At 38.0% G+C, this 20173-nt stretch overlaps 2 protein-coding genes across 3 annotated transcripts in view; one reads left to right on the forward strand and one right to left on the reverse strand.

Annotated features, from left to right (window-relative positions):
- Positions 1-20173, reverse strand: part of TAP1 (transporter 1, ATP binding cassette subfamily B member) — a 682515-nt gene that overhangs the window by 359600 nt on the left and 302742 nt on the right. The gene's annotated exons all lie outside the window — the stretch shown is intronic.
- The window catches only part of BMP5 (bone morphogenetic protein 5), a 123756-nt gene that overhangs the window by 78086 nt on the left and 25497 nt on the right, over positions 1-20173 (forward strand). Inside the window, exons 3-4 of one of the 2 annotated variants that reach the window (XM_084966073.1) lie at positions 31-179; positions 12212-12327. In XM_084966073.1, the coding sequence (XP_084822199.1) occupies positions 31-179; positions 12212-12294 (232 nt within the window). In that variant the 3' untranslated portion in view covers positions 12295-12327. 2 annotated transcript variants of the gene reach the window in all.

The following is a 20173-nucleotide window of genomic DNA, read 5'->3' on the forward strand; positions in this document are numbered from 1 at the left end:
TCTCTTTGTTGTTGTTCTCTTTCTCCTTAGGGATGCAGATCTGTTCTTGTTAGACACAAGAAAAGTCCAAGCTTTAGATGTGGGTTGGCTTGTCTTTGATATCACTGTGACCAGCAATCACTGGGTGATTAATCCACAGAACAATTTGGGCTTGCAGCTCTGTGCAGAAACAGGAGATGGTAAGCACTGAATTTCCTGTCTTTTTGTGGTGCTGGTGTTGACACATTCAGAGTTACAGCTTTTTGTGAGATTTAACCCATGTATGTTTTAAACACACACTGTGCAAGGTGGTGGATTCATTCTATAGGACAGGGAAATATATTCATCGGTTTATCAATTTCTGAACATTTTACCCAACACACATTTCTTGTTCAGCTCTGCAGTTGGGGTGGAGGGTGAAGAAGAATTAGGTACCGTTTCTGCTCTTGGAGTTTTTAGTCTTGTGTCGAAGGCCTGTGTGCAAGTAAGTAGCTCTGTTATAATATAACAATACCAAAAGAAAGTGGTGTATAGTGTTGTGGATCTATGTCTTGATTGTGGTGGTGATTGCACAACTATGTAATTTGTAAAAACATATGGAACTGTACACTAAGTGAGGATGAATTGTACCATAGGCAAATGATGTCTCAAAACTTGACTGAAAAAAAAAAGAAATGTGTATCAAAAAAGGTGCTAGGGAAACAGACAAGGGAGTACCATAATACACGGGAGGAAGGAGGGTTGGGATGGAACAACAGAGTCAAGAAAAACCACAAAAAATCATATTGAGTTAGGTCTTAACATATGGTCATCATAGCTCAAGGACAACAGCTCCAGAATCACTTCTGGGAGGGGTCTGTAGGAAATCTTCCTTTTTAAGATGCTCCAGAAGTTATTTGTATGTTCACAGGTACTCATGTGCTGTGTGCTTGGCTCAAGCCTGGGGATGAAATGGGGAGCAAATGCAGATGTGGCTTCCCCAGGCTTGCAGTTGAGTGAGGGACATGGAAGGCAGCTCGGGGTTTGATTTAATGCTCGTCGCTACACAAAGAAGGGTCCAGTGGACCTCTGAGTATAGAACAGCGAGTGAATTCGAGCTACAGTCTTCAAGATGGGCTATTAGGGGAAGAAGTTGGAAGGCAGGCATTTCGGACCAAAGTAAGAGAGCTTACAAAGACACAGGTGAGAAGGGTCCTGGCCCTTCCATCAGGAGCTCAGGGAGCCCGAGGCCTTGTTTTCTTTTGATCACTCAGAGTCCAAAAGTTTTAAATTCAAATCTGGACTTCCAGGTAATTTAAAGTTATGTTTGTCATGATAAGAGGAATGAACATTCTTTAATGATTTATTAGCTTGATTAGTACTTATAAAATATTCAGAAGTATACCAGCTGGGCCTATCTTATGCTTTTGCTGGACACCTAAACATGCTAGAGCCAGGTCTAGGGAGGGTAGTTTTTAAAGGGATGATTAGTTAGAGAATGTGCCTTATTCAGGTTTTCTACCTTAATATTTTTTCAGGATCTGGCAATAGAGACATCAGCCCTAGAGTCTTGTCTCTGTTCTCCTTGCTGTATTACACTAATGCTTTGCTTAATAAACCAGAGTGAAGTAAAAGTTGTGTCTGCCGTGGGTCTCTTTCAGGGAGGGTCGTTACAGTTAAGCAGTGGGACCTAACGGTGGCATTGTTACAATCCCATTCACTGCCTGAAAGTAAGACCATAGCCAATGCTATTACTCCAAGGATTGTGTGTATGGAATGATGTTGATAAATGCAAATTAAATATATTCCAGAGTCAGTCTGGTGAAGGCTTCCACGTGCTTCAGATCTTGATCTAGAAAGAGAAAATTCTTACTGAAAGTGTTACAGGCAGCTTTCAGACATTCCCTTCGGCTCCCAAATCCAGACTTTTCCATAGATCTTAATTACAGTGCTGATTTGTTAATTTTGATAAGCAATTCAAATATTTTGAATTGTAGGCTATCTTTCATTTATGGCTTTGAGGTTATCGTTAAGGATTTTCACAGTTCAAGGGTTATACATGTAGGCGGAGAAAAGCACCCATTTAAATAATCTTTCAAGCATTTTTACGGTGTCCAACTACTGTACATTTATGGTCAGAAATGTAACTGGGAAATGTGCATGGCAGGGCCGAGCCAGTCATCCCTTCCCTGGTATGTGGCCCAAACAAGAAAAATTAAATTAGTGGTATGTGCTTCTCTCAGTTTTCTCCTTAGGGATATGTAGAAATGTCTAACCAAACAGCTCAGGAGATGTGCGAAATATGATCGGCCTGTTTCCTTTTAATCCCCTCTCCCTCGCCACTCCATCTGAAAATTCTGAAATTTCTCTTTTGTTTTTTCATTCCTTCTCTTGTATTGCTTCTCTTTCCTTTACGAACCATATAATTTGTTCTATCTTGCTTTCAGTTTATCCTTTTCTCTCTGAAAACTACTTTATGTTTTGTTTACTCTTTTCCTTTGGTTGATTTCTCTTATATTTTATGGATAATTTTATTTTAAAATGACTCGAATTATTTATAGGGGGTATTGGGGAGCCTAAAATAAACTAACATTTCATTTTTTTCAAAGGTTTCCAAATTCTTTATTTAAACGTTAACTTTGAGATACATGGCCTTTCACTGTGATTCTTTAATATTGTCTGATAGGAAAATATTAAAATGGTAAAATATGTTAGGTAAGCTGGCTTTTTATTTTTAAGCAATACTTAAAATATATTTTAACCAGAGTTAGAGCATATACGGCCTTGCAAAAGTAAACGACCCTTCGGGTACCTTAGTTTTATTAACTGCAACCTCACGGAGACTATGTGTGTGGCATATCTCTATAAATATGGATAACCAGATGCTTCACCTTATCACTGCTTCATCATCACCACTGCTGATTTTTTCTTTTTTCTTTTTTTGCCTTTTTGCCTTTTCTAGGGCCGCTCCCATGGCATATGGAGGTTCCCAGGCTAGGGGTCGAATTGGAGCTGTCGCCACCCGCCTACGCCAGAGCCACAGCAACGCGGAATCTGAGCCACATCTACAGCCTACACCACAGCTCACGGCAACGCCAGATCGTTAACCCACTGAGCAAGGCCAGGGATCGAACCCGCAACCTCATGGTTCCTGGTCGGATTCGTTAACCACTGAGCCACAACGGGAACTCCCACCACTGATGATGTTTTTAATGTGATATTGCAGTATTGCTTCAAACAGAAGAGACAGACCAGCTTTTATTTGCAATCATGGATTCAGAATATGTTTATTTCTCAGCAAATTAATTAGAAGTTATGAAAGAATGATACTCAGGAAAGTCTGCTTTCAAATTCATTTGTTGGCTATTATTCATTTATTCATTCGTTCGACCTTAAAGTATTAAGTGCCTATACATGCAGGAGAAAGTGTTAAGGAGACTTTAACCTGGAGGACAGACATCTGTAGCTAATTCAGAAGGAGTAAAGTTCCCTACATGTTAAAAATAATGATTCTATCAAGACACCATAGGAAAACTTAAGAGAGACAGTTAAGTCCAAATGGAACCAAAAGAGCTGTGGTCCAGGTGACTCTTAGGTGAGGTCACCTGGGGAAGATTTCAAGGAATTAAGATGAGGAGGGAAAGGGATTGATGGTGAGAAAGGAGGAGAGAATTCATTCCTGGATGAGGAAGCAATGTGGGTAATTACATAGGATAGCCAAATGGCCCAGTGTAGTCTGGAAAAAGTCCCGATTTGGCTAGAATAACTTTCATGTCTAAGTATGATTGCAGATGCTATTAGGGGAGTGATTTGAAGACAAATCATAGAAGGAACATGACATTCTAACTTACATGTATGTTTTGGTAGCTTGATCGCTACTCATTAAATAACTCGACTTGCTGCATTAATCGGAGTGACATTTTCATGATCACATGTTTGAATGAATATCAGTTTCATGAGATCATTGGTATATATTTCTGGTTCACATTTGGACCCTGGATATTTGTGACAATGAAGGTTGTAGGTATTAAAAATGTTTCGGATGATTATTGAATGAGTTTGTGACTTAGGCTCTTGTGGACCACCTGCCATTGAACATGTTATTCTTTTTCTTTTTTTACTTAAGTACAGTTGGTTTACAATGTTGCATTAGTTTCTTGTGTATTACAACGTGATTCAGTTATATCTGTCCATATTCTTTTTCATATTCTTTTCTAGTATAGTTTATTACGGAATTTTAATATAGTTCCCTGTGCTATGCAGTAGGACATTGTTTATCTATTTTATACACATGAACATGTTACTCTTAAGAAGACATTCCAGGGAGTTCCCATTGTGGCTCAGCAGTAATAAACCTGACTAGCATCCAAGGGGAAGCATCAGGCCAATCCCTGGCCTCGCTCAGTGGGTCAAGGATCCAGCATTTCTGTGAGCTGCAGTGTAGGTCGCTACAGCAGACATGGTTCAGACCTGGTGGTGCTGTGGCTGTGGTGTAGGCTGGCAGCTGTAGCTCCAATTCGACCCTTAGCCTGGGAAATTCCATTTGCTGTGGGTGTGGCCCTAACAAAAAAAAAAAAAAAAAAAAAAAGACATTCCAAATGGTAAATCTGGGGGTGCTTATTAACCAAACCAATTAGGTGTAACACAGGAGGGGAATATTTTTTTTTACCACAAACCATAGTACAGTAGTTAAAATTGTTTCAATCATAAGATGAGGAGAAAGTCAGTGATATATATTATTAAATTTTGTTTATCCTACCCCCACAAAGAAAAAATAGCTAAGAGGTCTAAATCTATTTTGGAAATCAAAAGACCGTTGAAATCAAAAGTAGCGTTATGATCCCTAGAGGACCTGTGGAAAATATGACAGTTTGTGAAATTTTCCTTTTAGAGATTTGATAAATGATCTGCCATGGATTTGGCAGGGGAATTTAAGGATATCCTATTGATTTTTTCTTTCGTGCAGAATAGATAATTCTCTGAGCTCATATGTGCGTTTCAGCTAAATAAAACATACATATGAGCAGCAACCAGAAGAGAAACATTGCTGCTTCTTAAGAGCCAAATCTAGAAATTCCAGACAAGTGGTTGTACCCAGTTGTGCTAAGTCAGTTTCAGAATTCGCAAGTCCTCTCTCATGGTGGAGATGAGAGATCTGCTCCACTTCTGTGATGAGATACTCTCCCCAAATCACAAAGATGCATTAATTATCTTGCTTGTTAGATCTTTATTGAAATTGATAATAAATCTATGGTAATTGCTATCCTTTACATATATATGTACACAGAATTTATTACCCAGGTAGCAATTTAATCTAGCTTTTAAGACTTGGGTTTTCTCCCCGAATGCTATACTTTTTCCTTTTTTTTTTTTTTTTTTTTTTGTCTTTTTGTCTTTATAGGGCTGCACCCGTGGCATATGGAGGTTCCCAGGCCAGGGGTCTAATCAGAACTGTAGCCGCTGGCCTACACCAGAGCCACAGCAATGCAGGATCTGAGCCGCCTCTGTGACATACACCACAGCTCACGGCAATGCCGGATACTTAACCCACTGAGCGAGGCCAGGGATCAAACCCGAGTCCTCATGGATGCTAGTCAGGTTCATTAACTGCTGAACCATGACAGGAACTCCTATACTTTTCCATTGTTTGATCCTTTATGTAGTTTAAAACTTCCAAGTAAATGAATTCTTTTTTCAAATTTGGGTTTGTAGAGTAATTTAGAAATGGAAAAACAAAGATAGTATTTTGGGGATCATTAGAATGTCTCTTTAAAAACCCTGTGTTTTCAGACATTTTAGGTTTGGCAATATTCAGTGTAAATTTTGCCAATGACTTTTTCTTGTCTATTCAAGCCCACTTATACGTCAAGGAAAATTCAATCCGTATGTTTCTGATTCATTTGTATTCAAGTCACCAAAATGTTGTTTTGTCAGAGTATTGTTTAATGTCCAAGAAACATGATAAGGTTCTTTTTAAAATATGACTCTAAAACCCATTTTTCTTTGAACAAAGTTGTGTCATAATTTCCAAATATATCAAGGTAAAAATTCAGATTTAAAATCAGAGATTTCAAAATCTCACTGAATTTTGTAGCCAAATCAAGAAAATTTTTTTCAGAGATATTAAACTATCAAACCATATTCATTATCATTAATGTTTAAATATCAAGATATTTATCATTATTGCTATGATAACTGAGATTAAAGTTTTGATACTTAATTTAAATGAGGAAAAATAAATAGAATAGATAGCTCCATGCTGGAGAAGTAAATTCCAAGATGAAATTAGGCAAACTAGATTCAGATCTTGGCTCTGACAAAATGTTTTATGTTTAGCCCTCGCATTAATAAAATAAATGTAATGGTAGATGTTTTCCAAGGACAGTGTGAGCCTGTATTAAACAGTAGTCCCGGGAATATGGGAGGACAGGAATAAAGGTCTTTGGGTTGAACTGGAGGAGAAAATGCACAGAAACCTGCTCTAGGTGGTACTCCTTTAACTTGGGATCAAGTTCTTTTATTGTGGAGGTTTTGCAGATGATGTAAGTGGGTTTTAGATAAATTCACAAATGATAGCTTACTGGAGAAAGGTAAGATTATTGATGTATCTTCTTAAACTTTGAGTTGGAAGCATAGTGTAGAGACAGGTTTGTTATTAGGTACATGTCTAATAACTTTGGTTAATAAAATGGTTTCTCATAGGAAGATTTTAAATATATGAAAATGTATGTAATATAAATATATACATACATAAATATATGATAAACACACACATAGTATGTATATGTGTATGTATATGTACATACATATATGATATAAATTTACATAGTAAATATATACATACATAAATATATGAAAATGTATTTTAAATGTATGAAGCCAATGGAAATGAACACTCAGAGGTATGTGTCATGACCAATTGATTGCTTATATTGGCTAGATATTCATAGGCACTGGAGAATCTCAAATTACTAATACTTAATATGGTAGCTTTTTGAGGCCCAACCATTTTAGTTCTTCAGAAAAAGAGCATGTTTATTTGAGGGATAACTAATTGCATTAATGAATATAAAGGAAACAAGTTTCTTGTCACTTGGTAGGGTAATAAACACGGAAAACTGGTTAAAGGCTGGCCTACATTAACATCTGAAAAATTTCAACTGAGAGATGCCTCAGTGTAAATTATTAGCATTTGGCTTTGGAAACTTACTAGCAAGCCTTACACATAAATGTGACTTCTTACAAAGATAGTAGAATTACAAATAGTGTTTTAATGCTCATAAGACACATGGTTTAAAAAAAAAAATTGAAAGTCTTTGTTAAAGAGTGGAGCCTAATGGCTCCTAATAGATAATGCTAACATTTTTAGCAAATTGCATACAAGCCCCACTACCTAAATGGTATTCCCTATAAAAAAAAAAAAAAATCAGAAAACTAGGAGTTCTCTGGTGCCCTAGTGGGTTAAGGATCCAGCATTGTCATTGTTGTGACATGGGTTTAATCCGTGACCTAGGAACTTCCACATGCTGCCCAGCGTAGCCAAGAAAAAAAAAAAGTCAGAAAACTGAAGATACCTTGTGAATTGACTGGAAGAATATCACGAAGCCCTCTCTGAAAGTCAATGAAACAAACCCTTGTAATTGTTGTGTCCTCATTATAACCATGCTGGTTAGTAGCTATAGTTCCCAGACATTGAAAAGGGATAAAGTTGCGGCTAGCCCCCCTCCCCCACTTGTTGGTACAGTTTTCTCTATTCCATTTTTAGAAATTATATATATGCATATATTATATATATTATATATATAATATATATGTCAGAGATTTTCTAAAAGCACTAACAATTTAATCTTTTATTTTCACCAACGTTATTGTGCAAACCGTAATTTTAAAAAGTTCTTTACTTTAGTTATCAGTACAATTAAATAGAAAGTGGGTTATTTCAAGACCCAGGGTTGTTACCCAGGGTTTTGCCATGTTCTCTATTGGGATTTTTTTTTGGAGTTTGTTTCTGGAAATTGATAATTGCCACACCTACATTAATAATAATAAATGGGATTAATTATATTTTTCTACAATTTTGAAGTATCGTTTCCTGTTGTTCCTTATTATGTGCTGAGTGATTTAACATACTGATAGACATTTTCTCCAAAATTGCAATATCCTGTGATGGCTCCTAAATATACTGTTAAAAAAAATCAGATTTTTCAAAAATTCTATGACGTCTTTTGAGTTATAGAATATATACTCCTAGTTAGAAAAATATATTCTAGTGTCTGAAGTCCTCACATTATTATATATTAAATAAGTGTAAGTTACTAACTTGCTAGTCTTTTACTTTTATGGAATGTGAGCATGTTTGTGTGAGAGATGAAGAGTTCTTCATGTAATATCTGCTGAAATTTAGTAGGTCCCGGAATCTGCTGCTTGTACATGAAGTATCTGGTTTAACAAGTTTGTTGTGTTATCCTTAGATCCCCCAATACAGTCTTCTTTTACCTCGGGGGAAAAATTCCCCAATTAAGCCCCTGTGTTGTCAGAGGACTATTTATCTGTGTCAAGGGTCAGATGATCTATGTGGCTGCTTAATCTGAATATCAGCTGACATTGTGCTAATAAGTAGCAGAAGAAATTCAGAGATCAAGGGTAATATTTTTCTTTTTGTCTAGCTGTTTTGACTACAGTTTCTCATTTTTATTTATCTAAGTTCAAAAAGTTGAATTATGCCCACTTATCAGAGGATCTCTTAAACATTTTGAGATTTGATAATATTCTCTTCCTTTATCTGAACTTTATCTTATAAAGCAATTAAGACATTTTTGTTCACAAAACCATATGGCTCCCTTTTGCTGAATTTATGGGGATGACAGTTGGTTTCAAAGAAATAAATGAGAGTCTCTACATCCAAGAGACTGCAAGAGCTACATATCCTGCTCCATGTTCTGATAGGAATAAGGAACATATACTTCTATGATTTGTTTTAGGTAAATATTAGTGTAAATGAAGTAGTTCTTTATGTACTGTTTAATGTTAAGGATAATTAGAGCATACTTGCTTGATTTTTGGATGAGTATTTAAGAACAAATGAGGACAGCTGAAGAATAGTTATGTTCAAATACTTAAACAAATACAATGAATAAGTAAAATTAAGCATTTTTCCCATAGTCCAGAAATTAAATCAATGTGTGAAAAGAGGAGATTGAAGACATAGGAAAAAAGTGCCTGAGATGTGAGAGTTAATGGCTGTAGAACTCTTTGTATTGTGAAGAGATGAGCCACGTGTGAATAGAATTCACTGTTTATTTGACATTTTGTCTAGAGAGTGTTACATGTTTTTTTCAACTTGACCTGTACTTTCTTTCTTTTTTTAAAATGATTTTTAATTATTTTTTCCATTATATTTCATTTACAGTGTTCTGCCAATTTTCTACTGTACAGCAAAGTGACCCAGTCACACATATATATACATTCTTTTTTTTTTTTCTTTTTGTCTTTCTAGGGCTGCACCCACGGCATATGGAAGTTCCAAGGCTAGGGGTTTAATTGAAACTACAGCTGCCGGCCTTTGCCAGAGCCACAGCAACGCAGGATCCTTAACCCACTGAGTGAGGCCAGGGATGGAACCTGCAACCTCATGGTTCCTAGTCGGATTCATTTCCACTCACCACAACGGGAACTCCTAAACATTCTTTTTTTCGCACATTATCCTCCATCATGCTCCATCACAAGTGACTAGATGTAGTTCCCAGTGCTGTACAGCAGTAGAGGTTGTTACAGTGCATGAGATAATTTCCCAGGTAATTGTAACTTATAAGCATATGCTTATGCCTTAAGCATTATACATATATAAATATTGTATTTACAGAGGGTACAGTGAATAGAACTGTACCATCTTTTTTTTTTTTTTAAGGGCCGCACCTCTGACATATGGAGGTTCCCAGGCTAGGGGTTGAATTGGAGCTGTAGCTGCCAGCCTACACCACAGCCACAGAAACGCGGGATCCGAGCCTAGTCTGTGACCTACACCACAGCTCACAGCAATGACGGATCCTTAACCCGCTGAGCAAGGCCAGGGATAGAACCTGAGTCTTCATGGATGCTAGCTGAGTTTGTTACCGCTGTTCCACCAAGGGAACTCCAGAACTGTACCATCTTAAGGAGCCTGGTATTAACTAGTTATATTTAAACCAAGACAACATATTATATCAAATCAGAGATGGAGAAACTGATAAAGGGAAGCAAGAAATGCTAGAAATCCTATGAACTTTGTTCTGGGCTAAGTGCGTGTGTGTACAAAGAGGGCAAATACCCAGGCCTAAACAAATTCCCAAGTAATCATGCAAAGGATCAGACAAGTTCACAGTTGAAAATCTATAATTATTAAGGGGTCTAGAGAGCTCATATTACAAATTTAGTAGGATTATATATTTTTTCTTTGAAGTGCTATAATGTTTTTCAGTACCTCAACAAAACACACAACTTAATCTAAATTTTTCCAGAATCTTTTCTTTAAACTTTCTTTTTTTATTACTCAGTGAATTTTATTACATTTATAGTTGTACAAGTGGTTTCTGTTTCTGTCATATTTCTATAGAATTTTAAAAACATTAAAACATGAATTAATCTATGGCAATATGTCAGTTTTTCTAAAAAAAAAAAAACTTTTTTTTTTTTTTTTTTGGCATGAGTCAAGCCATGGAGAAATATTTAAAAGATAGCTAAACAAAACAACTGCATTGGTTATTTTGTGTGAATGATTCAGTAGCATTTCCATTGAGAAGACTTCCTGTGTCTTTATGGTGAAAATGACTAGATTTCTACTGAAAATAAATATGACATAGATTTCCTTTGGGGTTTAACATCAGTATTGGTTAATTTTCCAAACCCAAGTAAGCTATGACCTACGGGTTTTCTAACTTGTGTAATGACTTCAAAAACATCAGAGAACATAAATCTTTCCTGTGTTTTAGATTTTTGCGATTTTCCCACTGCATAAAAATGAGCAAAATCATCAATATGCCTTTGGCTTGAGTAACTGGACTTAAATATTGGAACACTGCTCAATTTCTACTTTGCTCAACCCAACTCTTCTTAGTCACATACAGTTTTTATAAACTATATTTTATGTGTTTTCAAATGCATTCAACTTAGCAAAACTTGTTTTCTGTCTCTACAAATAGCTGCTTTTTTTTTTTTTTTTTAAACCCTCATTTTGGCAGTACTTTTCTTAGTTTTTAGTTCTTCATGTTTAACTCAGGTTTTATTTATTAGGTACATCTTTAGGCCACTTAAAGTACATATTCAAACCACTGTATTTGCTGTGATGGTCAATCAAAATAATATTAATAACTGATGGAAATTAACATTTCCTGAGAACATACTAGATGCCAGGCATTTGGTAAGCTCTTTCAATGGAAGGTTAACTTCATCTTAACTATTTTCCCATTTGGTATATGAGGAAACAGCCTTAGAAAGTTTAAGAATCTTTCCATGAATCTAAAAATGATTTGTTTGGAGCCAGATCTTACATACTATAGCTCTCATAAATTACATGAATTTTTATATAAATTTGAAACTGAAAAAAATGTATTTGTAAAATAATTTCCAAACAAAGCAATGCTATTAATCATGATTGCTATGGAACAAAATTGAATTTTCTGTTGGATCTGTTGGGAATTACCTTTGGGTTTTTGTATTTTTTGTCTGCAATTTAATTGTGATCCGAACCACAAAAGGTAATAGCATTTTTACTATGTATTTTTTTTTTTTTTTTTTGGTTTTTAAATCTAACTAGTTCAGTATTTCTTTTAGCTCCTTATACAATTGTGGTTAATTTGATACATTTATAGACTGAAAAGAAGAAAAAGCAACTTTATTTCCTGCCAGCAGTCAGCTTCAACATGTAATTAAATATAGCCAAATTTAATACCTTTATTTTGAATTTGATGACAAACGTCCCCCTTCCTGTGTGCCTGTGTAGCTCACTGAAGTATTTTGCTAAGTTCTCCTTCCTCGTTTTCTGTCCATCTCTGTTTTACTCTGCAATCCACACTCCCCATCATGGAATCCTCATGGCTACCTCTCCCACCCTCCTTTTTAACTGTCACCTGGTGCTCAAGTGTGTAGTTTCAATCAGGGTGCAGCAAACTCACCTAAGGGTAGGCAAGCATACAGATTCCAAAATCTTTTAATTCACTGCTTTGCAAAAAGTCAGTATGAAGTTTTTTCTCTCATCTCACCATTTTCCTTCCAACAGCGTGGCTGATGGTGACTTGGTATTGCTCCAGCCCTAAAGAGGACTCCCTGCATTGTGTTTTGAGGAGCATGACCTTGAAGTAATTTCCTCCCTGACCCCCAAATTGAAAAGAAAAATCTCTGGCAATGAAACACGTTTTTAATTTGTCAGTGTGCTTAGCTTCGCTTTTTAATATTTCTCCCTATGAGCAGAGTTTAATTGGGTGAGCATGACTGCTTTTCCAAAAACCTCATATTTTGAACAAAATGGTTTGAATGTGATGTCCAGATCTCTTAGTTCTTTTGGAAGAATTGTGATGCTGATGTCTTTTAAAATATCTATATCTATTTTGTTATCTATATTATGTTTTTCCCCGGTTGGTACCCTAAAATGGGTCTCTACGGCCTAGTCTTGTATAGTGATTGGTAGAAATAAAATATTTTTTCTTTAAACACAGATTTAATGATAGAATACATTCAATAATAAATTGAAAAAACTTGAATTTGCTGTTTTACTATGTCCATTAGATATACAATGTTTCAAAACAAGGTTTTAAAGGCAATTTCCTTTGTTTTAATTCATAGTATGTGTATAGTTGAATGAGAGCCACATGGTGAACATAATTGGCTTATCCAAATTTTAGCATCACGACTCAAAAACATACATGAAAAAGAGTTTTGAAATCAATGATTTAAGGTAAGCAGAGACAAACAGGAGTTAGTCCTGCTTCATTATCTGGTGAAAGATGTATTTTTGCCATTTTTTAGATTTCCCTTAATGAAAAGGGATATGGAAGTGTTTGGCTACATCTGTATTTCTGTTTTCGATTTTCCCTAATTCAAAACAGCAACCATGGAGCACCCATCTTGCCAAGCAAATGCCAATGTCAGGAACATATTCCAGTTTTTGTTGTTTGTTATAGTCCCTCTTCTAGGCTCTCACTCTGGTTTGACTAATGATCTGAGGGGTAAATATTTTCATGGTAATATTGACTTAGGGCCTTGAGGAGTACGAGATCCTCCTTGTTCTCATTGGGCAAAGAGTTAACTCGGTCTCTCCCATTGTTCTGCCCACTGTAAATTTAATATTGCTGAACATATTTCTTAAAGACACATTGCAACGTATTTCTTAAAGACATACAGCAAAACAAAGGCAGGGCTGGTTTTGCATCATGAGTAGGGAGCACAGTGGGAAGAAGAGAGAGCCTTTAGTCCATGGAAGGAACTAGCAGTTACTCACTAAACTTGAGCTCACCTCATGGAAGCTCACAGGGACAAAGAAAAGCCAAAACAGAAACCAAAGCATCAATCCACCAAAGCCAACAGTATGTATTGCAAATGAGGATCAAAACTTGAAATTAGAGGGAAACCACTTTTAAAAAAATTTTTTATAGCTGCACCTACAGCATGTGGAAGTTCCCAGACCAGCGACTGGATTGGAGGTACAGCTGTGATGTACACCACACCAGATCCTTTAACTCACTGTGCCGAGCTGGGCTGGGGATTGAACCCTGGCCTCCACGGAGACACAAGCCACTGCTGTCAGGCTCTTAACCCACTGTGCCTCAGAGGGAACTCTCAGAAGGAAATGACTTTGCCAGGGAAATTACATATCCCAGCTCTTTAAACATGCATACTATTTTCTTCTGTAGTCAGACTTCTCTGGTTTCAATTTGAATGGCATAGAAACGAGGGGAACCACTTGTGTTTCTACGACTGGAAGGAGTGTTAAGTGGTCTTCCTACTTACTAAGGAAAGTCCAACTTTAAATTTCACAAAACCAGCAGCTACCACAGTGTTCTTGACAGACACAGTGTGTGTGTCACTGACAGTCTCGGAAAATGGATGGATAGTCCCCACTCTTCTCCAGGTGGACAGCGGGGGCTCAAGATGAAGGTATTGGCCCCAAACAACTCCTCACAAAGGAGAGATCTCTGCACTTAAAGGAGGAGTTGTTGCTTTAGGGCTGAGTCAAAACCATGACCCTTTTCTGAGCCTAAGTTATTCATCTTTAAAGTGTAACCATTGGTTGGGAGGAGTAAATAAATTGATGTTTGTGAAACAGCTGGCAAAATACTTCCAAATGGCTCCTGCTGCTTTCTTCCTTAACTTCAGCAGGACTGAAGGGGCTAACCTTCTCAGTTCTCAATTTCCCTGATCATTTTGAAGGGTCACTTGCTCGACTTGTGGGTACCACCTATATTTATAAGGAAGTCGTCACATGATCCCTCTCTGAGGTGGTACAACTGATAGACAAAGAAAAGTTCTACTTTTACTGTGAGGTCAGAATTGCTTTTTGTTGTTATTGTTGTTGTTTGTTTTTTGCTTTGTAGGACTGCATATGGAGGTTCCCAGGCTAGGGGTCCAATCAGAGCTACAGCTGCTGGCCTACATAACAGCCACAACAATGCCAGATCTGAGCCTCGTCTGTGACCCACACCACAGGTCATGGCAACACCGGATCCTTAACCCACTGAGCGAGGCCAGGGATTGAACCTGCAACCTCATGGTTCCTAGTCGGATTCATTTCCACTGTGCCATGACAGGAACTCTCAGAACTGCTTTTGATTCAATCTGACCGAGAGGTAAACACTCTGGGAACCCAACCATTGTTTTGCATGTGGACAGCTCAGAAGGATGCTCCTGCTCTGGAAGCTACCATGGAATCATGGAACACTATGAAGTCATGGAATAGCCATGGAATCATGGTGGCATGAGGTCTCACCTGTGCCTGGTCCCTTATGTGAGGCAGGCCAGTTCATGTTCTCCTGTGGCCAGACCCCTGAGAAACTGGTGAAGGAAAGTTCTGCTTCTCTTTACTCAAATGAATGTTTTGTGGAGTTCCCATCATGGCACAGCAGAAACAAATCTGACTAGGATCCATGAGGACGCAGGTTTGATCCCTGGCCTTGTTCAGTGAGTTAAGGATCCATCCTTGCCATGAGCTGTGCTGTAGGTCGCAGTCATGGCTCGGATCCCGTGTTGCTGTGGCTGTGGCCTAGGCCGGCAGCTGTAGCTCCATTTTGACCCCTAGCCTGCGAACCTCCATATGCTGTGGGTGTGGCCCTAAGAAAGCCAAAAAAAAAAAAAAGAGGAATGTTTTGTGACCCTACCTCCCTATGTAGAGGAAAGGATCAAATATCAAATGTCTTAACTTCATTTTTTTTCCTTTTTTGGGAGGCAAAAAGCAGACACTTATCATCATGGGATATACATTAGGTATTCAGTATTAGGTCTTCACTGCCTATTTGGGAAAATACCTCTTATTCCTTTCACTCTTTCTCTTTATTGAGTGTCAAAATGATGTATTTCTCTTCCATTTTGGTAGTCCAGGACTATTCTAAAGATTCTAGATCATTTCACAGGTTCATGTATCAAATTGAAAGGGAAGGTCAAACATTTAATGAACTATTTTTTTTGTATGATAAAAGTTCTTTTTGAATAATGTAGCATATAAGCTGGTAAAAAAAATGTTTCCTTTAGACACTCATAAATTTCCCAAGTAATGCATTAAGTTTAGTTACAAAGACCACTTTCATCCACTATAGATAAAACACAGAGTATAAAATTAATTTCACTGCTATGAAACAAATTCCAGGTTGGATGTCTAAAAGCTTCTCTCCATTGATATCTTAACACATAGAAATAATTTTCAAAGGCTTTTTTGGGTTGATTTCTGCTGAAAATCTCCTTCATTATAGTATTATTTAATTCTCCTATGGTTTTAAAGGAAAGAAGTATGTGTGTGTACATTTTTTAATTTTAAAAAATCATACAATAACTGGAAAGATGACTAAAAATTATTCACTCTTCCCCTGGTTTTGTGAAAAGAATGTTTCTGCTTTCTTAAAATAAATGAGGCCTGTAAGACCAACTGGTAACCAATCTTTTTGGGACGTGTGACAGATGATGTCTGTAAATTTCACAGGACCTCAGGGGAAAGGCACTATATATAAAGAGAAGAGCTATTAAAAAGTAAGTGCTTATGTGTAGGTAAACTACAATTCCTAGTTTGAAATTCCTATTTCCACTAGCTGAAAATTGGGCCCCAGGAAAAAGCATTTGTAGGGATTGTCACCCCTGAGACTGCAAGCCTCTGCTTTTCAGAAGATGTCGGTGGAAAGGAGACAAATCACCTTCCATCGCCTCAGTCCCACCCTCGGGGCAATGAAATATTTGAGCGTTCTGGAAAGCTTCCACAATGGGGCACAGACCTCTGGCCCTGCTCTTTTATGGTTCTCGGCCTTTCTCCCTCCAGCACCAACCCCCCAGCCCCTTCCCTGAGTCTCTCGGGCTGCAGTTCTCAACTGTTGGCATGTCCCACCCATTGCACCCTGAACCATCATGCCTGTGTTTCTGACTAAATAGTCCAGTTTTTTTTTCTAATCCCCATGACTTTCTCAAACTGTAGGGCATGACAGTCTCTTCTACAAACCTTTGATTTTTATTTCTTCTTTTCTTTCTTTCTTTCTTTCTTTTTTATTTATTTATTTTTTTGCCATTTTTTTGGGCCGTTCCCATGGCATATGGAGGTTCCCAGGCTAGGGGTCCAATTGGAGCTGTAGCCGCCGGTCTACGCCACAGCCACAGCAACACAGGATCAGAGCCATGTCTGCAACCTACACCACAGCTCATGGCAATGCCGGATCCTTAACCCACTGATCAAGGCCAGGGATCGAACCCAAAACCTCATGATTCCTAGTCGGATTTGTTAACCACTGAGGCGTGACGGGGACTCCCTTTTTCTTTTTTTTAGGGCCGCACCTGCAGCATATGGAAGTTCCCAGCTAGGGGGTGAATAGGAGCTACAGCTGCCAGCCTGTGCTACAGCCACAGCCACACCATATCCGAGCTGCCTCTGTGACCTACACCACAACTCACTGCAATGCTGGATCCCCAACCCACTGCAAACTTTTTAGAAAGAATTTAAACTTTTTTAAAAATCTCTTTGAGGGAGGTCCTGTTATGGCTCAGTGGGTGAAGAACAACATAATGTCTGTCAGGATGCGGGTTTGATCCCTGGCCTTGCCCAGTAGGTTAAGGATCTGGCGTTGCCGCAAGCTGATGCAGCTTGGATCCGATGTTGCTCTGACTGTGGTGTAGGCCAGCAGCTGTAGCTCCGATTCAACCCCTCGCCTAGGAACTTCCATATGCCATGGGTGTGGCCATAAAAAGGAACAAAAAAATCTCTTTGAAACTTCTCTCCTATTCACCTGCCCCAATCATAGAGGAAAATGGATTTCTTCTACTGCAGTGTAACCAGGAATTGTGATCACATTTCTTGTCTGCACATAACAGTTGACCCACTGTTGGTGTGGGCACATGAGGACATGGTCCCCATGTGCCCTCCGTGGACGTCATGCCTCCAATGTGTCTTTTCTGCTTATCATCAACCACGGAATCCTGTCTTTATGCATGCATACGAGTACATTTGACCCTTCTGATACTTTTAAATAAAGAATATATAATTTCAAATATATAATACTTACTATAAAATAAAGTATTCTTTATGTATTCTTTTAAATGTCAATATAAAGAAGAGAAGGAAAAGATCTAGCAGAGGAATTACACGATAAGCCTGGGTCGTTAAACAGAAGCCCAGAATCACCACGAAGAATCACTAAAAAATCCAACTACCTTGCACTCTGAAATTCAAAACTATATATATTTTTTACCAATACCGTGTTACTAGGAGTTTTCAGTATCACTGAAATAGTTTAAAATCCCAGCTTTACTTTGTTTTTTTTTGAGATTAAAAGGCAATGGAAACCATCTTAAAAACAAGACAATTCTGAGTGTGGGTATACAATTCTATTTATGATACTTCAAATATCTGGTAATAGGTCTGAACTTTTACTGAAAACTAGAAACTGCAAAATTTTCATCAAATTATGGGAGTTGAAATTCATAGCTAGATTACAATATGCTTAATTTCAGGTTACACTGAGTTAAAATGTATATGGAATTTTAAGTAGACAAAATTCTATCTCCCCCACATTCCTTTAAATCTGATATAAAAATGATTTAGTCTATATGCCGAGTAGAGAATTCTGCACATTCTAAATCATCTGTTTCTAAAAAGGGTAAAATTCCAGTATAATTTAGAGCTATGGAAACTATAATTTAAGAGCACCAGAATCAAATTTAATCACAGATTGAAAATAAGCAAAGAGCAGGAGAATATGTGAATGAGAAACAGTGCAGTGATTTGTTTTCTATGAACGAGTCCATAAAGGATGCTGCAAGAACCTTTCAAAATGAAGAATAGGTAACTTGTGTGCAAGTTTCATCACAGGTGTTTCAGGTTAAGCAGTCAATTACTGTGGGTTTATAGGAAAAAAAAAAAGCTGGAATTTATGCTAACGTCTTAGAGTGATATCAACGTTTAGACTCTGATAAACCCTCAAATGAATGTTTTTCAAACTGTGTGTTCTGGAGGGAAACTAAATGCTCATATTTGGAACCACTTATCCTTATAACATCAACATGTCTCCAAAGAGCTGTTTTATGTCAGAGTCTCCTTTAATAACCCCGTTTTTAGAGAAATAAACATATTGAAAGTCACATTTTCCAAAAAGAATGGTCTGAAATACGGAACTGGTGAGTTTGGGAGGGATCTTTGGTTGCCAGCCTACCTTCTCTATTGACTCTAAATTTGAAATGGTTGTGTCCTTAGGCAGATGTGAATACGACACCCTGATTCCCAGGGATGCTACACAAGTCATTTGGGTCAGGGTGTCAGATCTGGAAGTCCTGAATCTCTATCTTCAGTAACAGCAAAATGCATAGGTTCGAGCTCCAGTCTCACATACCTTCCTCCTGATTCTGTGTGAAAAGAAGAATTGTTTGCTTAGACAATACCCATCCTATTCCCATCTTTATTCATTCTACACTTAATGAAACTGAGAAATAATATGCCTATATATTGGCTTCTCAAATTGCTGCTCTTCCCTCAGTACCTGTACAGTAATTTTGAGATGAAGACAAGATGGCCAAGGTAGGAATAGTTGGAAAAGAACATTCACAGGGAAAGGTGTAACGGGTATTCTTTTTGTAATTGCAAAAGACAATATTTTTGCCCATATCAAATTCTGGACTCCCATATTTGTTCTCATCACTCCTTTTATGTTATAATCCATGAATTCCGGGAGGCACAAACCTGAGATAATTGGGCACAACGTTTCTTTGGGTATAGCTGCCATCAGTGAGATCCTTGGGATGCTGGTAAATCCTTCCAAGAGCCTTTTCTATCTCCTCTCCGCTCCCATTTGTGTGGGAGGTCTATTAAAAGTTGAGCAACTTCCAGCTGACAAGGTCTTATCCCTCGTGTTGTCAGTCCCCCCTTTTCATAGATCATTGCCCTTCCTTCTTCCTAGGGTACAACATCAGGACCTGGGGGGTGACACAAGGGAAGTGTCCTCTTGTTCTAGGGCCACTTCATCCCATCACCAGCCTGCCTCTCACAGTGGTATGTTTTTGATCCACCTTAAAACTCCCAAGGCGATCAGAGTGCTTCTTTGCTCACCTTTGAGCTGCTCCCATGCTCTGAACTGACTACTGATACGAGCACGGGAGATACGAGCCTAGGTTCTGGTGTTGCCATCTGCTACCAGTGTAGAGCTACTTGGAATCCACTCTCCTGATGGAGGAAGAATCTTTTTCCTTCCCCTGTGTCACACTGTTAACCAAGCTCCAAAGTTGGGCTACTTTGCCCTCCCAGGATTTTATGGGCCCTTTGGGTAAAAAGACTTCTATTAGGTTTTCTTGAATTCTCTTTGTTCTTAAGGAGTCAATCATGCAAACCTTGGAGCTGGGCCAAAAGGAACACTGAGTTACAGACTCAAAAATCCCTGCTTCCTTCTACTCACTAGGACATTGCTCTGAATCTGTAATTTAGGGGGTCACTTTTTCCTTACGGTGCATTCTCTCTCTCCAGGTTTCTCTGTCCTCAGCCACATATATGCCTGATGAATTAAACTTAGCA

The sequence above is a fragment of the Sus scrofa genome, chromosome 7, assembly GCF_054392235.1.
Source record: "Sus scrofa isolate SSC_HxYL_T2T_F1_AM1 chromosome 7, Sscrofa_HxYL_maternal_Yorkshire_Landrace_v2.0, whole genome shotgun sequence".
NCBI classification, from domain to species: Eukaryota; Metazoa; Chordata; class Mammalia; order Artiodactyla; family Suidae; genus Sus; species Sus scrofa.